Raw genomic sequence first — 20,808 nt, forward strand, 5'->3', positions numbered from 1 at the left:
TATTCATATAAAATACTTTTTGGAAGTAAATCTTTTCAGGTGTAGTAGCAGTCCCATATCGCCATCACCTGGGCCGGTAAGAAAAATAACATTTAAAGTTATTTGTCAGCGGAAATGAAACTTTTGGACAGCATTTACAGAGTGTTGTGAAATGTTTACAGGACATCGGGGCTGGAAAGAGTAAATACTACGCAGTGAATTACCCACTCAGAGATGGTATCGACGATGAGTCGTACGAAGCCGTCTTTAAATCGGTAAGTGTTTTACTGTCAGTGCAATTTAGTTTCATTTTCCCCCAACCTATCTGTGTACATGTTTGTTTTTTCTGTTTATTGTAGAAGTACGCTGGTTGGTTTTTTAACTTGCTTACTTTTTACTACTTAGTTTTTACATAGCAAACTAAAAAACAAACTTAAACATCTAAAAAAAAAAATACTAAAACAAAAATATATTCTTTTTACCAATACCCTTGAGTTTGACAATGCACGCCCTAAAAGGCAATGAGAAATCATTCATATTTTATATTTTTTGCTTAATTTCTGGAAATAAATGCAGCATACACAATATTCCAAAAACTTTCTTTATTCTAAAAGTTTTACAACAATCAAATACAGACAACAATGAAAGTACAATGGCACAAAAAAAATCTGTTGCAAAAAAGTGAGTGTTAAGGATCTGTCATTGAAAGTGCAAGGGCCAAAAAGTGTCTGTTACCAATAAGTTTCAGTAAAATACTCAAATATGCAAACAAGTGATCTGCTTCAAATAAAGTTGCTCCTTCACTCTACCTGGCCAGTTCAAACTGCTGTGTTCACAAGTCCTCTCCACCTGTTAAGACAATGACAATAGCATGCAATGAATGACAACAATGAGCTGGAACAACACAATCAAACGCTGTCAGTGTAGGTTCTTAGTCATTTAATCTAAATATAGTTACATCAAGGGCAACTGGACGGTTGCTTTATTCAAACACACAATAATACTCCAGAAACACCACCTTCAACTCACCTGGCCTCAAACTTGCCAATGCTGGTGGAAGTTGTGGTCACTTCCATGGCCTCCTGCCCGGTCTTCACCAGTCTCTAGGTTTTAAAAGTCTTGATGTGATCCAGAGTCACAGAGCTGCAAAGACAACACATTGCACTCAGTCATTTTCACACTACGTACAGCATTGATCATCAACTGGCAGTCCATGTCTTGGATTCCAAAACAAACATTAAATAATAATTTCATTTTTACTCCACTCTACCTGGGTGGCCTTTAACAGCCTCACACTGTCAGCTTTGAACTAAGCAACCTTTTCACACAAACAGTCAAGTCACTTTACTGGACTGCAATCTGTCAACATTAAAAAGTAACACAAAACCATAACAGACAAACTGTACCACTCATTTCTCCTAAGATGTACGTCACTTATTCAAAAGTCTTAGAATATAAAGATATATAAAGATATATAATATAAAGAATATAAGTCAGTGGATTCACATTACAAGGTCTGCAGTATGGACAGATTGACTAACACAACTAGATTGAAGGAAAATATCTTAAATAAATAAATGGGATACACTGAAAGTAACCGCATTTTCTGCTGGTAACTCTAAATCTTTTTGCATTATTGCTATTAGGGTGAGGTAGCGCGGTTTAGATGTGCCACAAATCATCAAAATCACTTGATATGAAAGTGCCTCAAATCATCAATTGACATTTTATGATGACATGTATACATAAATAATGTGACTTTCTTGGAAAATGCAAAAGACCACAAAGTAATCCAAGAATACATTTGTATCCTCCAAGATATGCCACCATGTGTGACTTTGTTATTGAAGGTCAATAAAATACCGTACTACTAAATGTTTGATAAACCAGAGCAATATTTACGGTTTAATTTAAAGTCTCTATTGCTACGCATGCGCAAACTATCGAAAGAAAATGGCGTAAATTTAAAGGTCCCGTAATGTAGATTATCGTTAATGCAGAAATAATTTGTAGATGTGTGCGAAAAGAAATACAATGGCTGACTGACGACATTACCAAAAATGCAACAATGTTGTGGTATCAGTACAGTTAACTCAGAAGAAATGACATTTAACCCGAACGAACTGTACAATTGAACAAATGGTGCAATATGTGCAATAACAGAAAATCATCTTCAAAGTTATTTGTAGACCTTGATCTCTCGACTCATTCTATTTCTTTCAGGACGAGCCATCCGCTGTTCATGGATTGTACACAGAGATGATAACGCTGGACCGCAGAACTAAACACACGCTAGCAGGTTAACTTGCCGTCAAAAATGTTTATCGAGAAACAAACTAACGAACTACTGTCCAGAAAATGACTGAAGATCATACAAAACTGCTCCATTATGTAGTTTAAACGTAAATAGTTTGGGTCAAGTGATTTTTCTCTTAGTGCCATCCGCATACACTCGACGACTACCAAATGTTTGTTTGAAAAACAAGAGCGCTCCTTTCCGGTATAATTTGTAAACTCTTACTACGCATGCGCAACGGGGAGAGGAAATGACGTAAATTTAATAAGCGTGAAATAACTTGTAGATCTGTGTACAAATAAACATTTAAATAAAAACAAAAGTAAATAGAGACCATATGAGAAGTTTCTTAATAACATTTCAGATATTCAATCAAACATGCATCTTGATAAAATACATGATGAGACGATGCATTTTTTCATTATATTCTTTCTCCGAACTAGTCACTCTGCTGTCTCTACCATGTTGTTGTATCTGATCAGCTAACTCAAAGTCCTATTAAAATAGACATTTTTGCACACCCACAGTGAACATCAGTAGAGTTTAGGCAGACTTGAAGTGACACCAGTTAAAAGTGTTTAAACTTTAGAACAGGTTCTTACCTGGTCGGATTTCTGTGTCGGTAACTCAGCTCGGATCAGGATCAGCTGCCGCAGTGCAGGTATGGAGGGAACACAGGTGAAATGGTGGAATATGAACGCTGCTCATTGGTTAATAAGGTCCCTCCCACTGTAATCCAGGAGCATGCTGGACCTCATGAGGATTAGATCGTTGAACACTAACGCAGATGCTTTAGTCCTGACCTGGAAAACAGATTATTACTCACTTTTGACGTTTTGGTTGCTTTTACGATGGAAGACAAATTGTAAGGCTCAAATAAAGAGGTGAGCCAGCACATGCTTGGATTAACTGTTTTATTGTTGAAAAAATAATCATCAGATTTGTAGAGGTGGAGGGAGGTCCCTCTCTGTATTTACACTGTTTTGTTCAGTTTCAGGCTCACATTTATAAGATGTGTTAAATCCAGTTTATCAAAATTCAATCCAAACTCTAAGAAGCAGCGCTGAGGAGTTTGAGAGCTCAGTTTCCATGAAGGGGAGGAGGGGGGCATGGGGGGGAGCATGACTGAGTCAGAATTGTTTTGGAGGGTTCTCCAAATATTCCAACTGGTCTGGTCTGGTCTAACCATGATCTTTAAGTAAGGTTGGTTTCAGTGACGATGCAGCATCAACAGCAAACTGGCATTTACAAAGTCAAACATTACACGAAGACATTGAAGTGACATGTCACTGTGACAACCAATGGGAAGGTGACCAAATACATTTTAAAAATAAAATGCTTCACTGGAAAAGTCTCAACACAGGCTGGCAGACAAATGAACATTTTCAAATCACAGCTAAATGCATTTCTTGCTCTTGTGTCGCTCAGATTGTTTTAGCTTATGAGGAATTATCACAGCCACAGGAGTCATTGTGAAAAACAGCAACGGTGATACAACAGAAATTGATTTTAACAAACTGAATGTCTGAGCACCCCCTGGTTTCTGATTGTGAACCATGTTGCACATTTAATCATCTAAGCAACTGTATGGATTCAGGCTGATGAGAAAACCATTCAGGTGTTTTAATGCATCTGTTCAAGTACGCCTCCAGGAAATACCAAGACATTCTTTTTACAGCTGCAGGTTAAAATTTGAATTTTGTTTTACAATCGTGTTGAAATTATAATAAGGCTCAAAGTAAATTTAGTTTAAGTTTAGAATAAAAAATTTAAGCATTAAAATGTGATATTTAAATGAATTAACTGCCTGATCAAATTAAAGAAACAATATTTACCTAAAGTTGGTGTTAGTCAACATTAACAATAATCAATCTAATCTTTGTGAACACATCTATGCAGTTACAAAATCAACCTGTAGGGGCAGAATTCTGAAATGTGCAGTATTCCGACAGCGCTGACTTCCCTCCGATAACTGTATGATTTTAATTTGTAATGAAGGGTTTCACAGGAGCATTCAAATAAAAAATATATATATTACAGAGTAAAAACAACGACTGCCTGGGAACTCCTGCAGTTCTTTGACTCCAACTTGTAGAAATATATATGAGTCAGTGGGATCAATGTGTAAAAACCCTCTTCTCATCTATTCACAAAAATGGCCGACATCATCATGTCACTGATAAAACACAGAGCAGATGTGCAGAGCTGCCAAAATGATCAATATTTCAAACACACAGACACAAAATAAGGCAGTGAACAAAACATTATCAACTCTCTTAATGTCCCTTTAAAAAATCCTTGACTTTTATATTTTGGATTTAAATGAATTTAAATTTTGATGATTTAAAAAAAATAACATTGGAAAAATATGTATCTTTCCCAGTTTGCCGTCAGATTGAAATCAGAGTAGACTTGACCAAATATTGGGAATTTTACATCGTACATATATTAACATATTACGTGCTGCATATTATAAATTAAAATAGATGCGACTATGTGGTGTTCTGGGGCAGTGAGCGTTAGCATTGCAGCAATATTGTTAGTGTAGGAACAGCAGGAGGTCGTTGGTAAACATATGTAGAGAAACTCAAAGACCAGCATTGCATTACAATAAAAATAAAACACTCTGTAGCATTATTCCTGGTGAGAAGAGAGTCATTACAAACTAGGCTCAGAACAGATTAACGACTTCACGTTACCAGTTTGTGTTTGTTTTCCATTGGGATTAAGATAGTAGTTGCATACGAAACATTTCTGGATTTAAAGGTGAAAAAAAAAAAAAGTTAAAACAAACAAGAACGAGTCTGACAGTATCATGGCTAACTTGTTGCTAACACATACTGTATGCTAATTTATCCTGCTCACTGTGTATGTTTCTTATCATGATCAAGTCCAACGGAGTCCAACCATTTATTTTTGAACTACTGCGTTTCTGAAATGAAAAGTGCTCCTGCACTAAAAACGAATCTGATTGGCCCATTCTATTCTCTAAGTAGTGTTGTATTAGTCCTGGAGCAGGATAAAGAGCGACAGTCATTTTTTTAATTAAAAGAAAATCTAAAAAAAAACAACCTCTTTTTAATATCTATTCTGCTCTCGTGATTTGATGGTTTTTATTTTTTTAATTCCTCTCACGTCAGCCATCAACAAATCAAACAAACCCTTTTCTTGCAAAGGTTGTATTTTGTCAAATCAAGCTACATTTTTGGTTTTGTATACTTAGTATCAGCAACAATGTCTCGCTGCTAACCAACCTTTAAAGGCTTTAAAGGCTCCACCTTCTGTCGTGTGAATCCCCAGAAAGAAAAAGAGAATCGTACAGTAAAACCATTCAGTTGCTGTCTTTTCCCTTTAGCAGCGACTCCGTCAGTAGAATCTCAGTAAAGCAACATGTTTAAAACAACACTTTTGCTACAATCTTAAAACTCAATGGGCTAATTTTATCTTTGCTAACCATAAGGTTGCCACCTACTGTAGTATTTCGTGCCAAAGAAAGTAACAGTTAGTTACAGCGATTTGTTGTAACCAACGTTTAGTCTACAACAGAAACTACAGCAAAGAGAATGAGAAAGATTTGGCAGCGGAAATGCACAAAAACAGTAAAGCTGTTGGTAGAAGTCGACACAATGTTGGTAAAATCATTGCAAGGTTAACAGGATGAGATAAGGGCAATTATGAGCTAACATATGACTATAGTACACACAACCATCCTGTGGAGCCAAACGAACAGGGTGATCTGCTGGGATTATAGTAGTAGTATATGTACAGTAAGTTTACCTGAGTTAGATACCTGTTAAAAGTGGTTTTAAACCAAAAATAGTAAAAGAAAAATCAGAAAAACAACCTGACGTGATCCTTAACATCCTGCAGACTGCTTGTTCAACTTGATGCTGAGGAACTCACGACACGCAACAACACCCGAGATGTTGTTTAGACTAATTGAACAGTTAAGGGACATCTTTGTTTGTTGCTCTGTCTGTTTTTTAGAACTATCCCTTAAATAAAATTTGATTAAATGTTAAATTAAATTCTTCTGAATGACATGCATTTCCCAATTTGACCAAATATTTGATAGAAAACGTTTTAAAATTGTTTTTAAGTAAATTCTGATAAATTCTGAAAAAAAAAATTTTGTAATTATACATTTTTCAAGCAAAAGAAAACCCTGATCCGGTTAAAAGCTGCTTTAACAAACTGTATTTCCAATTGTCACGGTTTGGCTTTTTTTGCCCGCAGAGGGCACAGTTCAGTAAACTTGCATGTCCACTGAGACAAAATAAGATACCGAAAAGTGTTGCTGTTGCAAATTTTATACGGGAAACATTGACTTATAAAATTACAGATTTTTGTTTTTCAATTTTAGCTTCTGTACTTGAACCTGAAGCGTGTTATTGTTTGAAGTGTGTTTCTGTCAGAGCAGGAGTAAAGCAAGCAGCTGAGGATGTTGTGTTTCACTGGAGGGTTGAAGCGCCTTCATAGAATGATCAGTGCATGTAGTGCTGCTGCTCAGAAAACAGCTGTCAGCACACACACACACACACACACACACACAGACAGACAGACACACACACACAGACCACGCTCAGGATATACAAACTCACATGGTCGACGGACCATCACAGTCAGGTGAGATGATAATAAATGCGATGTTGATGGTTCAGATTTAATATTCAGGCCTGTGAGTTTTCCCTTTGCTCCTCTGCGGGTTGCCTAATTTCAGAGGAGAGGAGGGTTAAAAAGACAGAGGGAGGGTGGGTGGTGGCAGAGAAGAAGGAAGCAGCAGGAGCTCTAGGCAGAGTCATGGAGGATCCGCTCCAGCACCGTCAGCAGGTGTCTGAGGCCGTAGATGTAGCCCTGATCATGGCTTTCGCTTGGAAATACGTGGGCAAAGTCAATCATCCTCACCTCCACCTCTGACTCATTTTTTCCTGGTCCTTTCGTCTCCTTCTTCTCCTCCTCTTCCTTCTCCTTGTTGCATTGCACCCCTCTCTCTCCTTCATCCACCATTCTTTCCAGTTGTGGTTTGTTCTTGTTGCCATTTGGTGGCTGCGTTGACTCACCCTTCCGTTTCCATGTGGAGTTGTCCTCCTGACACTGTACGTAGTCAGTCTCCACAGTCGCACTGTCTCCACTGTTGCCCTGGAGCTGAGTCTTGGAGGCACAGTGGTGGTGGTGGCCATGTTTCCTGTGGTTGGTGTAAATGGTGGCCAGGCTGTAGTCCCAGGGCACCGTCACCTGAATATTGTTGTTGTTGAACTCTGCCACCTCCTCCTCCTCTTTCTTCTCCTTCTCCTGTGCTGCTTCGTCCTTCGTCCTCTGACAGCTGTCCACCACTGAGGGACACGTGACAGTTTGCACCAAAGTTGGGCTCAGGGCAGGGGAGGAAAGAGGTGAGGAAGAGGATGAGGAGGAGGTAAGACCCTCGTACACAAAAAGAAGAGAGCTGGCGTAGAAGACCAGCTGCTGCTGGGATTCAAACCAGCGCAGGATTTGTTTCACCCTGTGGACACTCGTAGACACTGCATCCTTTCTGAGACAAACACCATTGTGGAAGAATTGGGCCAGACCTGAAGACAGGATAATATAAAATTTAAAAATACTTTTGTCAGTCAATTAAGGATGAGAAACTGTATTTGCCAATTTGAGACCCTGGTCTTAAATTAAAGTTTTTAAAAAAAAAAATTATTCTATGACTGCATTTTCAGTGATAACAAGTAACCTGTTTAATGTTAAGTTAGATTCCCGACACGTACCATCTTTAATGGTGTCCTTCACCAGTGCCCTACCATAGTGCTGGTCGTAGGACTCAAAGGTGTCACTGCACATCTTGTATACCTGGAACAAGAGAGGAAACAGCAAATAGTTAACAATCTCAACCTGAATATAACGGTTTAGTCTGAATGGCCAGGGAGTTTAAAAGAGCAGGTATCAGGACTGGGTGTAAAAAGTCACCAATCAACCCAACGTGCAGTCTTTTGATCACTGAGTGACTTAGTGTGTGACGTCAGTCTTGCCTCAGCCCACGCTCAGGATATACGCGCTAACAACTGTTGTCTGATTCTGCCGGTATTTCTTGCCTTGAGCTTTTTCTTCTATTTTTTATTGCATAAATCACCATGGAAAAGCAAAATAGTGAGAACAACAAAAGAAGTGAATATACGAGAGACTATACGAAACCATGAGAATGGCTCTCGTGCTTCAGATCTGGCTTTACGGTATGGCTTAGCAGTCGCCGATTTGCACATTAAGATGAAGGAAGCAATAAAATGATTAAAAAAAAAGTTGATCTTTTTTTCTTAAATTTTTATTGGTATCGTGTATGAACTATACACAGAATACTGTTGAAAACGTTCGAATAAGCGATCACCTGGGGCCAGGAACAGATTAATCCATTTACCATTGATTCCTATTGGGAAAAATCGTTTTCGTTTTCAAACGTTTCGGTTCACAAACGACCTTAAGGTACGTATTAGGTTCAAAAACCGAGGTTCCACTGTATTATCTTTTTTCCAGTTTTTGTTTTATGAAACACTCATTTACATTGTCTTGGACTTTGTGTATTTTGAGATATTGGGGCATGTAGCAACACAGGTATGATACTCACCCGACTAGCATAAGCTTCATGGTTAGCTTTGGTGCGAAAGTTATTTTCCGCATTTTGTGGCCCAGACGACTCATTAAATAATTAAAAGATGAAGACTTTTTTCTTAACTGCACTCTGCACTCTTGAGGTAAATCAGAAGATTGGCCTCCAAGTGTAATATTTATATTTAGAAGTTCTTCTTTGAGACATCACTGTTCTTAATCTCTACATTTCATCTTCTTTGAACCGTCTCTTCAACAGGAAAGTCATTACCACTAATTAGTCTCCTCTCTATCCAAACACATGGACTACTGGGTAAACTTTCCCAGCTCTGAGTCAGGTTTGTTCCGTCCTTAATCCCATGTTCTAGGAAACAAACAGCTTTGGGTGTTTGTATTTTATGCAACACACACTGTTTTTAAACCATCTGATTAGATTACAACGTGGGCGGGTTCCTGGCTGGACAAATACTCAGTATTTCAAACCCTGTGTCTTTCTGTTCATCCCACTTTTGTCAGTATAATGTATACACCAGTGAAGTGATGTACCGTCCTGCTCAGCTCAAATACAGCTCTTATGTAAAGTTTTTAGATACTTGGAATACTGTCCTCAAGTACCATGACCTTCACACATGGATCCTGTGTAAACTGCCTCTCTGTCTTTCTGCTGCTTAGTGTAACTGTTGCTCCTGTGATACTTAATAATCATAGGGTTAATAATCAGGTTTAATGTATGTTAAAAATTTACAGTCACCACCACTGGATTTCAACCAAACAATTTGTCTGTATAAGTCAGATTAGACAAGCTAGCCAAGTTAGCCAAAAACAGCTAAAAGATGAGTTGGAGCTGAACAAAAGAACTATAAAGGTGTAATTAAAGGCACCAAAGACAAAAGGAACATTGAAGCTAATTGCATGAGCATTTTTGCACCTAACCCTAACCTTTCAGTTTTCCTATTTGACATCACCACAGATCAAAGGACATCAACAACGACCACTAGTCCTCATAAAAACCACCGACGCTGTTGGTAAACATCAGGTGACAGCACATTTACGACTGGTTTACTGAGTGCAGGAACATGTTGTCATAACGCTGCCGTCCCATCACATGCTGTCATCTGCACTGATGTCCTGGTTAAACAAACACCATTGCGCCTTTCAGCGGCGGTCGTCAGTCAATGAGCCGTTCCCTTGTCCACACACAGACCTGCAGTTCAAACACATAACTCATTTCCTCAAAGCACGGCCTTCACAGTGTCCTTTATCACCTGGATTACGTCCACATATATTCATCCACTGGCACCCACTGGAGAGCCACTGCTCCCTGTTTGTTCCTCTTACGTAAGATGATGGAGCAATATGTGGTCAAGGATCAAAGTGGATGTGGTTCAAATGTCAGAGATTGGACAGTTCTCATTGGTGGGTTTATTTAACAGACCTAATTTAACACAATTTTGTAATTTATTGTCTTTTGGTTATGCAACATCTCAGTTTGCACATGACACATGAGATGAACAATACTGTGTGGTGGTAAGACGATAGCACCTATTAAAGATATGGTGAATTAGCTTTTTTTTTAACAAAGTAGATTAAAAATATATATGTAGTATTCAGAAAGAATGTACACTTTAAAAAATCTATATTATATATTAATATATAAGAGCCAGCTTTGAGAGTAGTCAATTCTTTTGATTGGCAGAAAGGCTAGTGGGTACTCTGAACTAGTATTATATTCAGAGATATTCAGCTGAACTCCCTCACAAATACTTTTTTTTTTTTACAAAAACTTTTTCATGCTAATTCATGTGAATCATGTATTGTGTGGTACTGTGTGTTTGCGTCAAGCGGAAAAACCCAAAATAAGTCACTGCAGGGGAGGCTGATGATGATGATGATGATGATGATGATGATGATAATGCGTGGCGTGTGGTGTTGACTGTAGCTCGTAATGGAAACTGATCAAACTGATATAAACTTTGCTGATAGAGACCAGAATGTCTTCCTCTCCAACAGATAAGACAGGCTCACTCCATTTCCTGTCATCCGTCTCTGTCACTCATGTGGGTATAAATAATGAGACACTGACATGATCTGTGTGGTGTGTGTGTGTGTGTGTGTCTCACATATCACCACATAAACAGATATAGAGATTTGTCCAAGGATTGGACTCACCCTCATGCCGAGGACCAGGAAGCCGATCTCCTCCATTAGCGGGTATTTCCTGATCTGCTGCTCCCGTTTCTCCTGCGAGGCGTACGGATCGTAGCTGCGTTGGCCCAGCTTAACATCCATAATGCACGGCTTCACAAAGCGCCGGGTCACGTCCTCCAGCTTCAGGTACAGATCTGGAGGACCAGTACAAAATCATTGTAAGTTAACTTCAGGCAATCATGCAATTAATCGTGATTAATTGTTTTAACCAATACTCCATCACAATTTATTTTTATAACAGATCTGGAAAAAAGAGAGTCCATGTCTTACCACTAGGTCTGTCAGGATGAGACCAGGTTCCATAGTATTTGGGGAGATGGTTCTGGAGCTCTAGGAGACAAGGGTCACAGCAGTCATCTGCGTACACCTGACAGACAAAGGTAAACATTAGCATGACGCTAGACTGCACACAGGGTGAGTTTAAATAAACATACCACCTTTGGTGCCGCGCCCAGAGAGTATTTATAAAAGTATGTGATCAAAAGTCTGGAAAATATTGTGAGCAACTTCATAGGTTGCTATTAAGTCTGGCTGAATGCAAGTGATTTATAGCGTCCTGAAATTTTGAGTCTTAATTAATTTCAGGGTTTCAGTACAACATGGTGTTTATTCTGCACATCATGGCGCCACTCACTGTGAAGTACAAGTTGCCTGTTCAGTGTAAGTCGCTTGGAAAATTACTCCCAGTGGTGCTTTGTCATTTTAAGCTTCTAATGCTCTTATAAGTAAAACACTAAAAACATGGGGGGAGGTCCTTAAGACTTTCGCAGAGATGTGTAACTGTACTGCAGTAAGTATTACCATGCTGTAAAACTGCATCTCTCGTGGTCCTCTTGGTGGAGGCTGGAGCTGCTTCAGGACTGTTCCGTCTGGATGCTGCAAAATACCTGCAGAAAAGGACAAAGAAAATTCACAAATCACAAACTCTGCCTGCAGCATCTCCTTTTCGGGGATGGGACTATAAAGGTTCATAGATATTACTTCAAATATCTAGTTATAATTTCTAACCAACTGGCACAATTGGAGGGAAATATTGAAATTCCTGCATCCCCGAAATAGCTCTGTGCCCTTATTTTAAGAACCACTCCTGAATAGGAAGTCCCTGGATATCAGTATCGACACAACACTTATATACTGTATAGGTGGAAAACCCAGGTCTGTATTTCTCTTTAAATCCTTACTGACCAGGACCTGTCACACAGGTGTAGTGACCTGTTAGAAGTTAGCAACTAGTCAAACATAAAGATGAAAGGTTGGTGGAATCCTGTTTGATCAGGCTAAGGTTTGAAATGTGATCTAAAAACAGGAAACAAATCCTTTAGTCTCGAGGCTACAGACAACAAACAGTGTTTAAAAAACAATTAGCAGGGATCTGGTTACTTTTACAGTTCCACCCCTGTGCTGCTGGGGTTCAGCCTGGGTGAAGTCAGACAAATGTGTGATAAAAACAGGTATAGAGATATTTGAAAGTAAAGGTTCTCTTGATTATGTTCCAAACACCAGCTTACTTTCAAGCAACTTGAAAGTGTTGTTTGGCCAACGTTTAGCTTCTAATTTTGGCTCCTATTTTGGGTCAATATTAGAATAACTTTCATTTTCTTTAGGGCCTACTGTGTAAGAAGCCAACCTTTAGTTATCTTTTGGTAATTTTTTAATAGGCATTTGGCAACTTTGCAATAAATATTTCAACTTTTAGCTCTTTCAACTAGACGTTAGGCATCTTTTAGATGATATTTTTGGTTGAGTTTATTTTTGCTTTTAGAAATAAATTTTGCTTGTCTGCTGTATATGAGCTGTTAATGAGCATGTCTTTTGGCAAATTAGTTGGGAAGGTTTTGGGGTTAATTTCAGTTTAAACCTTTTAGCAATTTGATATGCTTTTAGGCAAACTAAGATATTAGCAATTTATATGTTTATATTTATCAGGCTATTTTGAAGATCATTTTAAACATACAAAAGCATCAATGAATTCAATGAAACCACACACACATTAATCAGCAGTGAAAGCCAGTCCTGTGCTGAACGCAGCAGGAAGGATATGGGTCAGAGAGAGAGAGATCAGTGCATCCTTTTTTAGAATGAAATTCACTTTGAGTGGGAGAATTAAACGTATTCTCAGCTGCCTGTGCAAACCCACTAGCAGCGCAGCGAGAAAGATGATGAGTATCCGGTTACATCATCACATGCTCACCACCACTGATTAAATACTGGACTCAAAGATTGTGTGGTGGAGAGAGGATTACTTTGTCCTTTATTTTCTCTAAGAACCCAATAAGACATCTACGCAAAACAAACAAATACAAGACCAAGGATAAAACTGACAGACACACCCATCTGGGTTGAGCCAGTGATGTGAGTCTGGGTTTAAGCATCTGTTCAGTCTGTGGGGTTCATCGACATCCATCTGAAAATGAGGATTTGGGAAACATCATCATCCTCCCGCCTATTATTCCCTCTATGATTCTGCAGACACATTCAACACTAAGGGCAACATTACAGCAGCACATCAAGCCTGTTGTATCTATCATCAATAATGAGGTAACATTACCGTGTCAACACAGGAGGTGTAGCGAGAGCCGCACATTAGCATCACCAACTCCCTCTGTCTGCACAGGACATGTTCAAATACTCATTTCCCATCACTGAGCCCTCACTCTAACTTCATTATGCTTATCAGATAGATGAGACTTGAAGAATAACAAGTGTACGGGCAGAGCAGGAGTCGACAACTTCATTGACAAAAACTGAAACCTCTTTGTTGCAATTGCAGTGTGTGAAACAAATGAAACACAAGCGAATGCACTTCCTGTCTGGTCAACCACTCGGCTGAAGAGAGTACTTCAGTGGTGCGCTACTTTCTTTACTACAAGTCCTTCACCAACACATCCAAGGTGAGCATAGTAGTTTAAGTTACACAGCGGGAAATTATGGTCAAAGTAGGTACTACAAGTGTGAATAGATGCCACAAAACTGGAAATATAAAGAAGATCACATGGTTTTTATTTGCGCAATTTTAAGTCGTGGGAGACACTGATCTTAGCCAGACCTTTACAATGTTCAGAGACCTGTCCTTGGACACAGACTTGGTTGTTGGGGTCTTGCTCAAGTCGTGTCAGTTGTGCCTAGACTACTAGTTGCAAATGTAGTTCATGTCAGGTAGTAAAATATTTCAACAATAGAGGTTAGCTAGGAATCACACACAGTTTGGCTGAGCTGCCAGAAAAACAAGATTTGGGCTCAAAAAAAAAAAAAAAGAAAAAGAAAAATGTGTTAACATACAAAATATAATTTATTATTTAACTGTATTTAAATGATCATTATAAATAGCTACACAGGACAGTTTCATTATTAGTACAAGTGAATTTACTGTATGTTCACTTGGGTCACCTGTCACTGTCAACTGTTCCACACTTTTATGACTTGACTGAACCTTGGACCCTGGATTTACATTTATTACTCATTATCTAAGCACACACAAACAGTTAGCGTACTATTATAACATACTGTATAGCAATGGAACAAAAGTCAAATAACTACATATCAGCTTCACTTTATTGCATTATAGAATCGATAATGTTTAAGTCAACCGTCGTATTGACTTCTTGTTCACCTCCTTGTGCAGACTGTAACAGGTTTATCTCTGTCATTTACGATAATTTGTCAGAAAGTCTAATAAATAAATAAATGAATCTACTACTCTGGAGTCTAAGCATTAAGAACGCACCGGTCCTGCAGGTTATAAAACTAACTGTATACTTCCTGTTTGAGAGTCAATAGCTTGAATACTTCTCCTCTCTTCTGGGTAGCATTCATTAGTACAAACAGAAAACTACAGCAGGCCATTTTTATGACAGAAGCTGAAAAAATAAATCATTGGTCAACAGAAAAACCTCAACAGTTATACAATCGTCCCTTGTGGCATACAAACGTCCGCCCCCAACTCCAACTTAAAACACACATGTTGTGGAAACAGGGCTGTTTGCAAGCAAATGAAGTACAAGCTGAACTGGATTCCAATACTTGTTCTGCAACTGTCATGGAGACAGTGGAAGACTGTTGGACAAGTCTCACCACTGTGTCAGTGCAAGTCTCTGTGGTTCCACTCAGCTGGTGTTAATAATTATTTGCTGCTGAGCCCAAAGAGACACTCAGATAACGTCATTCTACAGTGTGCTGTCAAATACACTAAACATAGAGAACTGCTTCTGCACCAGGTATTTAAAAACCAACCATGAATTATTAGTTTATCCTACGATAACCTGAGCTTTAGAGGTTATTGTAGGATAGGGGCTGGTGTACAAAAATGTCCACATATATTATCTTATTTTTTTAATTAATATATTTATTAGTAGCTAAGCTTATAGTTCTAATAGCAGTGGACACAGTGCGAGACCTCTTCCTAAAAACCTACAGGGTCCTGTAAGCTAGTAAGCCGAGGAACATCTTTCACAGGTGTATCAGGATTAAGTCCTTAGTCCTGTTAAGTTTATTCAGAACTAAAACTTACATAATTTACATTTTCTGCTGACAGTATGTGAGGAATATCAAATTAAGCCTAATATCTTGGAATTCACACTTGACATACATAGCTCTACAGCTAAACCTATCCCAACAGGTGAAGCTAGAGGGCTAAATTCTGAGAGTGAGGCAATGGATACTAATTTTAGTACTAGCCATCCAACTAGCTCGGCCTGTATTTCCAAAGGTAATTGACTGCCTATGTGTTTCATGTGTAGACCTGTTCAGACTCTTTCGGTCTACCAGAGGTAAAAAGTTTAAAAAGAGTGTGTATGCCACACCAGGAAAACACGTTTCACAGACATTGTATGATGCATCCTGGCAGAACACGCTCTTAAAATGTCTTATCTGTCCCCTAAGAACCAAGCACATTTTCTTCTTGTCAGCATGTTGCAGTTTATCAAGGTGAATGACTGAACAGCGGTGACTCATGCACTGAAAACTGTACTGAATTACATACTCTTGACTTCATCATGTACATGCAGTTCATTTCAACATATTACCCATAAGGTCACAAAAAACCCTACTTATGCAAGAAGACAGAGTCAGAGTTGAACATGATTGCATCAAGATGTCATAGGGATCATTAGGTGAATCATCCAATCCGTGCAATAATCCTCCCTGATTGTGTTAAACATATCATAATCCCACCATCTTTTAGACAGTGACCATATCTGGATCTTTTACACCTTGGGTTCATGATTAATCACAGGACAAACAAATGTGAACTTTCATATTATCCTCAGGCAGGGAGTGTGTGTACATGTATCTACACACTGGCTGCACCCATTAGTCAACTTATCAATGACTTGGTGACAACTATTTTCAATGGGTTACTTATTATCTCCAGTTGGTTAATAACACTCTAACTTTTCTGGTTTATTCTTCCAGCCAGTTGTTTGTTGGACTGATGTCATCCAGATGAATTCATCGTTATGACATGATAATAACAGGCTAATTGAATGAAAAATAGAACAGAACCGGTTATTGTCACTCACCCACTTTGTCCACGCCGTACTTGTGACCGGCCACCTGATGCGACAGTGGGATGCAGCCGTTCAGATGAGCCGGGCCTTGGGGCTCCGCTGGTCGCTGGCTGCTCTTCTCTTTGACCGGGGAACCTCCAGGGAGCAGCGGGGTCAGGTTGACCCCAACAGCAGCTGAACCGGGGGTGAGCTCCAATCTCCCGAGGGCTAGAGAGGGCTCCATCATCACTTGGTGTTGAGTTGTTGACATATGAGGAAGACGCTCGAAACGAGAAGGACTGAAGCTATTTGTCCAAAAAAATAAAGTTTTTAAAGGAACGCTTTGTCAATTTAACTATATAGAATCACATGCTGCGAGACCAACTCAATGCTTGGGCGTGAAGGCTTCATGAAGATGAGCCAGTACAGGCGGAACCAGCTCAATAGCTACGGTCGTGATCGACGTATTCGAAAAGGGGCGACAGTTCAGTTTATGGGCAGAACCTGCAATGTCCTTACCTCCGGTGTGGACACTGGTGGAGAAACAGGGCTCCAGAAGCAGCAGCGATTCAGTGATTTTCATATCTCGAACAGCAGCATAAATATACCCTGGCCACATCCCCCTAACTACCAGACTGTGTCAAAGCAAAAACGACACAATCAAAATCACTTCCGTTTACAGTTTCCAAATTAAGACACACTGCGAGTCACTACTGACGCTCGGCGACCCCGTCTAGAAGTAAAACTGATCTTCTAATACATGATATCTTATATTAGCTCTCCTACCACAATCTGTTGTATTCCACCATAAAGTGATCAAAATAACATCCAAAAGATTACGTTTGGTGATTTTATTGTGAAGGTTACAAAAACAACTTTCGATATAGGCCGTGTTTAGTATAATTATCTTGACGTACTCTACTTCCTTACTCGAGAAGTAAATACTGTTGATGCGAGGGCGAATTTAGGAATCATTTCCCAATCCAATCAACCCAGACAGGAAGGCAGGCCACACCAACACCGTAAAAATCACAGACTGAGCCAAAAGGCGAGCCATTCCAGTATGTACAGCCAATACATCGATACTGCCCATAAGGTTGATAAAGCGTCACAATTCAGCAGGCGAGGGGGCGATTCGCATTTGTCGTAATACTGTATTTAACACACGGGCCCATTTGGAAGAAGGTCCATACAACGGAAATCTTCTTGTTGTTGTTTTGGAGTCCATGACATGACAAAAATTGTCCCCAGCAACAAAAATCCACATATTCAGGTCAGTGTGGGCGGTCGTCTCTCTACGTAATGAACAACGCCCAGAGTTTGCCCACGCGTTACGACATTTGCACTACTGTCGCAAAACACACCCTCCCTAAGTTTACGGCAACTCACCTCTAATTTATTTCAACAATAAATTAGAGGTGTCATTTATGTAGAAAATTACTAATTCATACTTGTACTAATCTAAAGTAATTACTAATTTATTAATGACTAAATATATATTAACGTTTTAACTGTCATTTATTATTATAGTTTTTATTCGAACATACTTAAAGGCTTTACAATACTAATACGTCTACATAATAATAATATAAATAACAGCAATAATAATAATAATAATAATTACTGAATAAATCCCTAGAAATTTGAAAAGGTGAACACTCAAGACCGGGTTAAAATATAGATTTCAATAACTTTGTAATAATAGTGTTATTTATTCCATCTTGTCCTCCCCTCTCTAACTTGATCTCCACTCTTACTGTGCCCCTGATTAGCTAATTTCTAAGGTCTAGTACTTTACTACTTCTATTGCATAATAATAGTAATAATAATTTCATCAACATTTAATTATGTTAACCTATTACTACATGGAATTATCCCACATGAAAGTTTGTTTTAGTGAGATTTACTGCCTTGTCCTCTGTTATCTGATGACTTTGTCCCTAATTGCAAAGCTGACAATTACACTTATCTGTTGGAAAATTCACCATATCACTTTAATTAGCCTAAAATACCATAAACACAAATATATAAACAATAATAATTGAGGTCGGGGGTAGATTGCATCTCTGTTGACTCTACACACTAATTAGGCCATTTACAGACAAACAATGTGCTACAACAGTGTAGTTTAGTCACAGTCACAATTGATGCAACACAATGTAGAAGTTTTATATTTCTATGATCAAATATTTAGATTTTGTTATTTAAGCTTTTGTACATATAAGATACATAATGGGTCCAACACAGTAAGCAAAGAAGTCCTTGTTTTAAAAAAAATATATGGTAAAATGGATGCTGAGTTGCTTTCAGCACCTACGTTTTTTAATTAAAACTGTCTTAACTTTTCTGAAAATAAAGGTTCAAATCTAGTCTCGGAAAGACAATTGCTACACTTTGTGCTGCTGCTTGAGTTGAACAAAAACCCGCAGCCACAGCGGCCCCTCGTGGAACTGTTTAGCCACACCTGAGCCACATATACTGTACAACAATATAGTTCAGGGGATAAGTCCTCTGACAATGGTCCTGGAGAAGTGGGTTGGAATGACGGAGGTTTCTAGACAATTACAAATTAGCAACAATTTTAAAAAAGTGATATATGTTTGTCATGAACGGTTGATGTTGTAAAGAATAAGAATTAAATTTCAACATCATCCATTTGAACCCACACTCCAGGTACACTGTCTGCAGCACTCTCACTGACAGCCACGTGCATTTCCTTGGCGGTCAATGTTGTGGAGTACTCCACCGTTCTACCTACCACACCACCCCCACCTCCTAGCCGTAACGTCACCTGGTACACCTGTACCCCACATCTTCAACCTACTGCTCATAGCTGTGGGTGTGGACCTACAGTGGACAACCAAAAAGAAGAAGTGCATCAGATCTGAGTGAGTCCATTTAGAGAGCAAACCTTCACTAAGATGCCTGCCTAACATGGGCTCCCTGTTCTTGACCAAGGCCTCTACCCTCTGCCTTATACTGAAAGTAAAAAAAGCAAGTTGGAGAAAGCAGATTGTGTCATGACCTGCTCCACCCTTTTGACTTCTTCGAGCCCCCGACCCACACTGCTATGCTGTTTTACCTGCTGCCCTTGTGCAAAAGTGCCAGTGTGATTTCCGTCAGTATTATCTCATACTGTGTCAACGCTGCTTTAGGCCTGCAAAACAAAAAGTCAGTTTTTAGAAAAGAACTCAGTTCATAGAAACTAATACAACATAGGAGTGCAGATTCTTTCAGACAGGAAGACAGTCACTCATGTTTAGAACTGATCTTCAAAAGAAGAGATCAACAATAGTCACTGGTGTTGCTGGTTGGACATTTAAAACAAAGGAACAACAAAAATGCTAGTCATTATATTATAATGATTGGCTTTCAAAAAACCCAGACAATGGAAACAACACAGACAATGGGACCTGGAGTGTGGGTTCAAATTCAGGCACAGGACCAAGTTTAATTCTTATTCTTTACAACATCAACTTTTTATGACAAATTTATATCACTTTTTAACATTGTTTTCTTTCTAATTTGTAATTGTCTAGAAATGCCCGACATTCCAACCCACTTCTCCAGCACCATTGTCAGAGGAATTCCCTGAGCTATATTGTTGTAAATGGGGATCAGGTGTGGCCAAACAGTTCCACAAGGGGCCGCTATGGATGCGGGTTTTTGTTTAAATCAAGCAGCAGCACAAAGTGTAGCAATTGTTTTGTGGAATCGAATCCTGGGTCTTTCAAGACAGTTGTTACAAATAAATATTTTCACTTTGTAGAATGCAAAATATTTTAAAACTGATTTTCAACTGATTACTTGTCTATTGCCATAGTCAATAAACAACCATTAAAATTAGAGTGTCATTTTAAGTGGATAAATAGTTCACCCATATTACAGGGAGAAAGAACTCCATTGCGTTATCCTATTAGAGGACTTGTCCTCTGGGCTATATCACCATGGAAAACATTTTCAGAGGATTTAATGTTTAGTAAAAACACTCCATCCATGGTGAGTGAATTGCAAGGAACTTTTACTGATTGCTGAAAGACCCCATAGTATGTTACTTCTGATCAATCGTGGACATAACAAAAACATTTTTTTTTTCTGAATTGTAACCAGAAGAACAGATATAGCAACATATCTGAAGGACAATTATGACATTCCTTTCCTTTTACAGGATATTTTTATGTTTTGAAGACTTTTTAAAAAATCATTATTATAGTATTAGTACTACTATTTTGGATGAGCGGTTCTCAGACTCTTTTG

General features: G+C 38.8%; 1 protein-coding gene and 1 long non-coding RNA gene across 2 annotated transcripts; both read right to left on the reverse strand.

The window, feature by feature from the left end:
• Positions 1 to 566: 566 nt before the first annotated feature.
• Positions 567 to 2,154, reverse strand: LOC112487271 (uncharacterized). The gene is made up of 2 exons (XR_003050203.1): positions 1,009 to 2,154; positions 567 to 828 (listed from the first exon to the last, which is right to left on the reverse strand). It is a non-coding gene; the product is annotated as an uncharacterized LOC112487271 (long non-coding RNA).
• Positions 2,155 to 6,872: 4,718 nt separating this feature from the next.
• ipmkb (inositol polyphosphate multikinase b) lies at positions 6,873 to 17,925 on the reverse strand. The gene is made up of 7 exons (XM_025057168.1): positions 17,071 to 17,925; positions 16,585 to 16,856; positions 11,870 to 11,955; positions 11,339 to 11,435; positions 11,030 to 11,202; positions 8,029 to 8,110; positions 6,873 to 7,842 (listed from the first exon to the last, which is right to left on the reverse strand). Exons 2-7 carry the CDS (start codon positions 16,820 to 16,822, stop codon positions 7,064 to 7,066), a joined length of 1,455 nt encoding a protein of 484 aa, XP_024912936.1. The 5' UTR covers positions 16,823 to 16,856; positions 17,071 to 17,925; the 3' UTR covers positions 6,873 to 7,063.
• Between the last annotated feature and the right edge of the window lie 2,883 nt (positions 17,926 to 20,808).

Source organism: Cynoglossus semilaevis, chromosome 8 (assembly GCF_000523025.1).
Source record: "Cynoglossus semilaevis isolate Cse_v1.0 chromosome 8, Cse_v1.0, whole genome shotgun sequence".
Taxonomy (NCBI): domain Eukaryota; kingdom Metazoa; phylum Chordata; class Actinopteri; order Pleuronectiformes; family Cynoglossidae; genus Cynoglossus; species Cynoglossus semilaevis.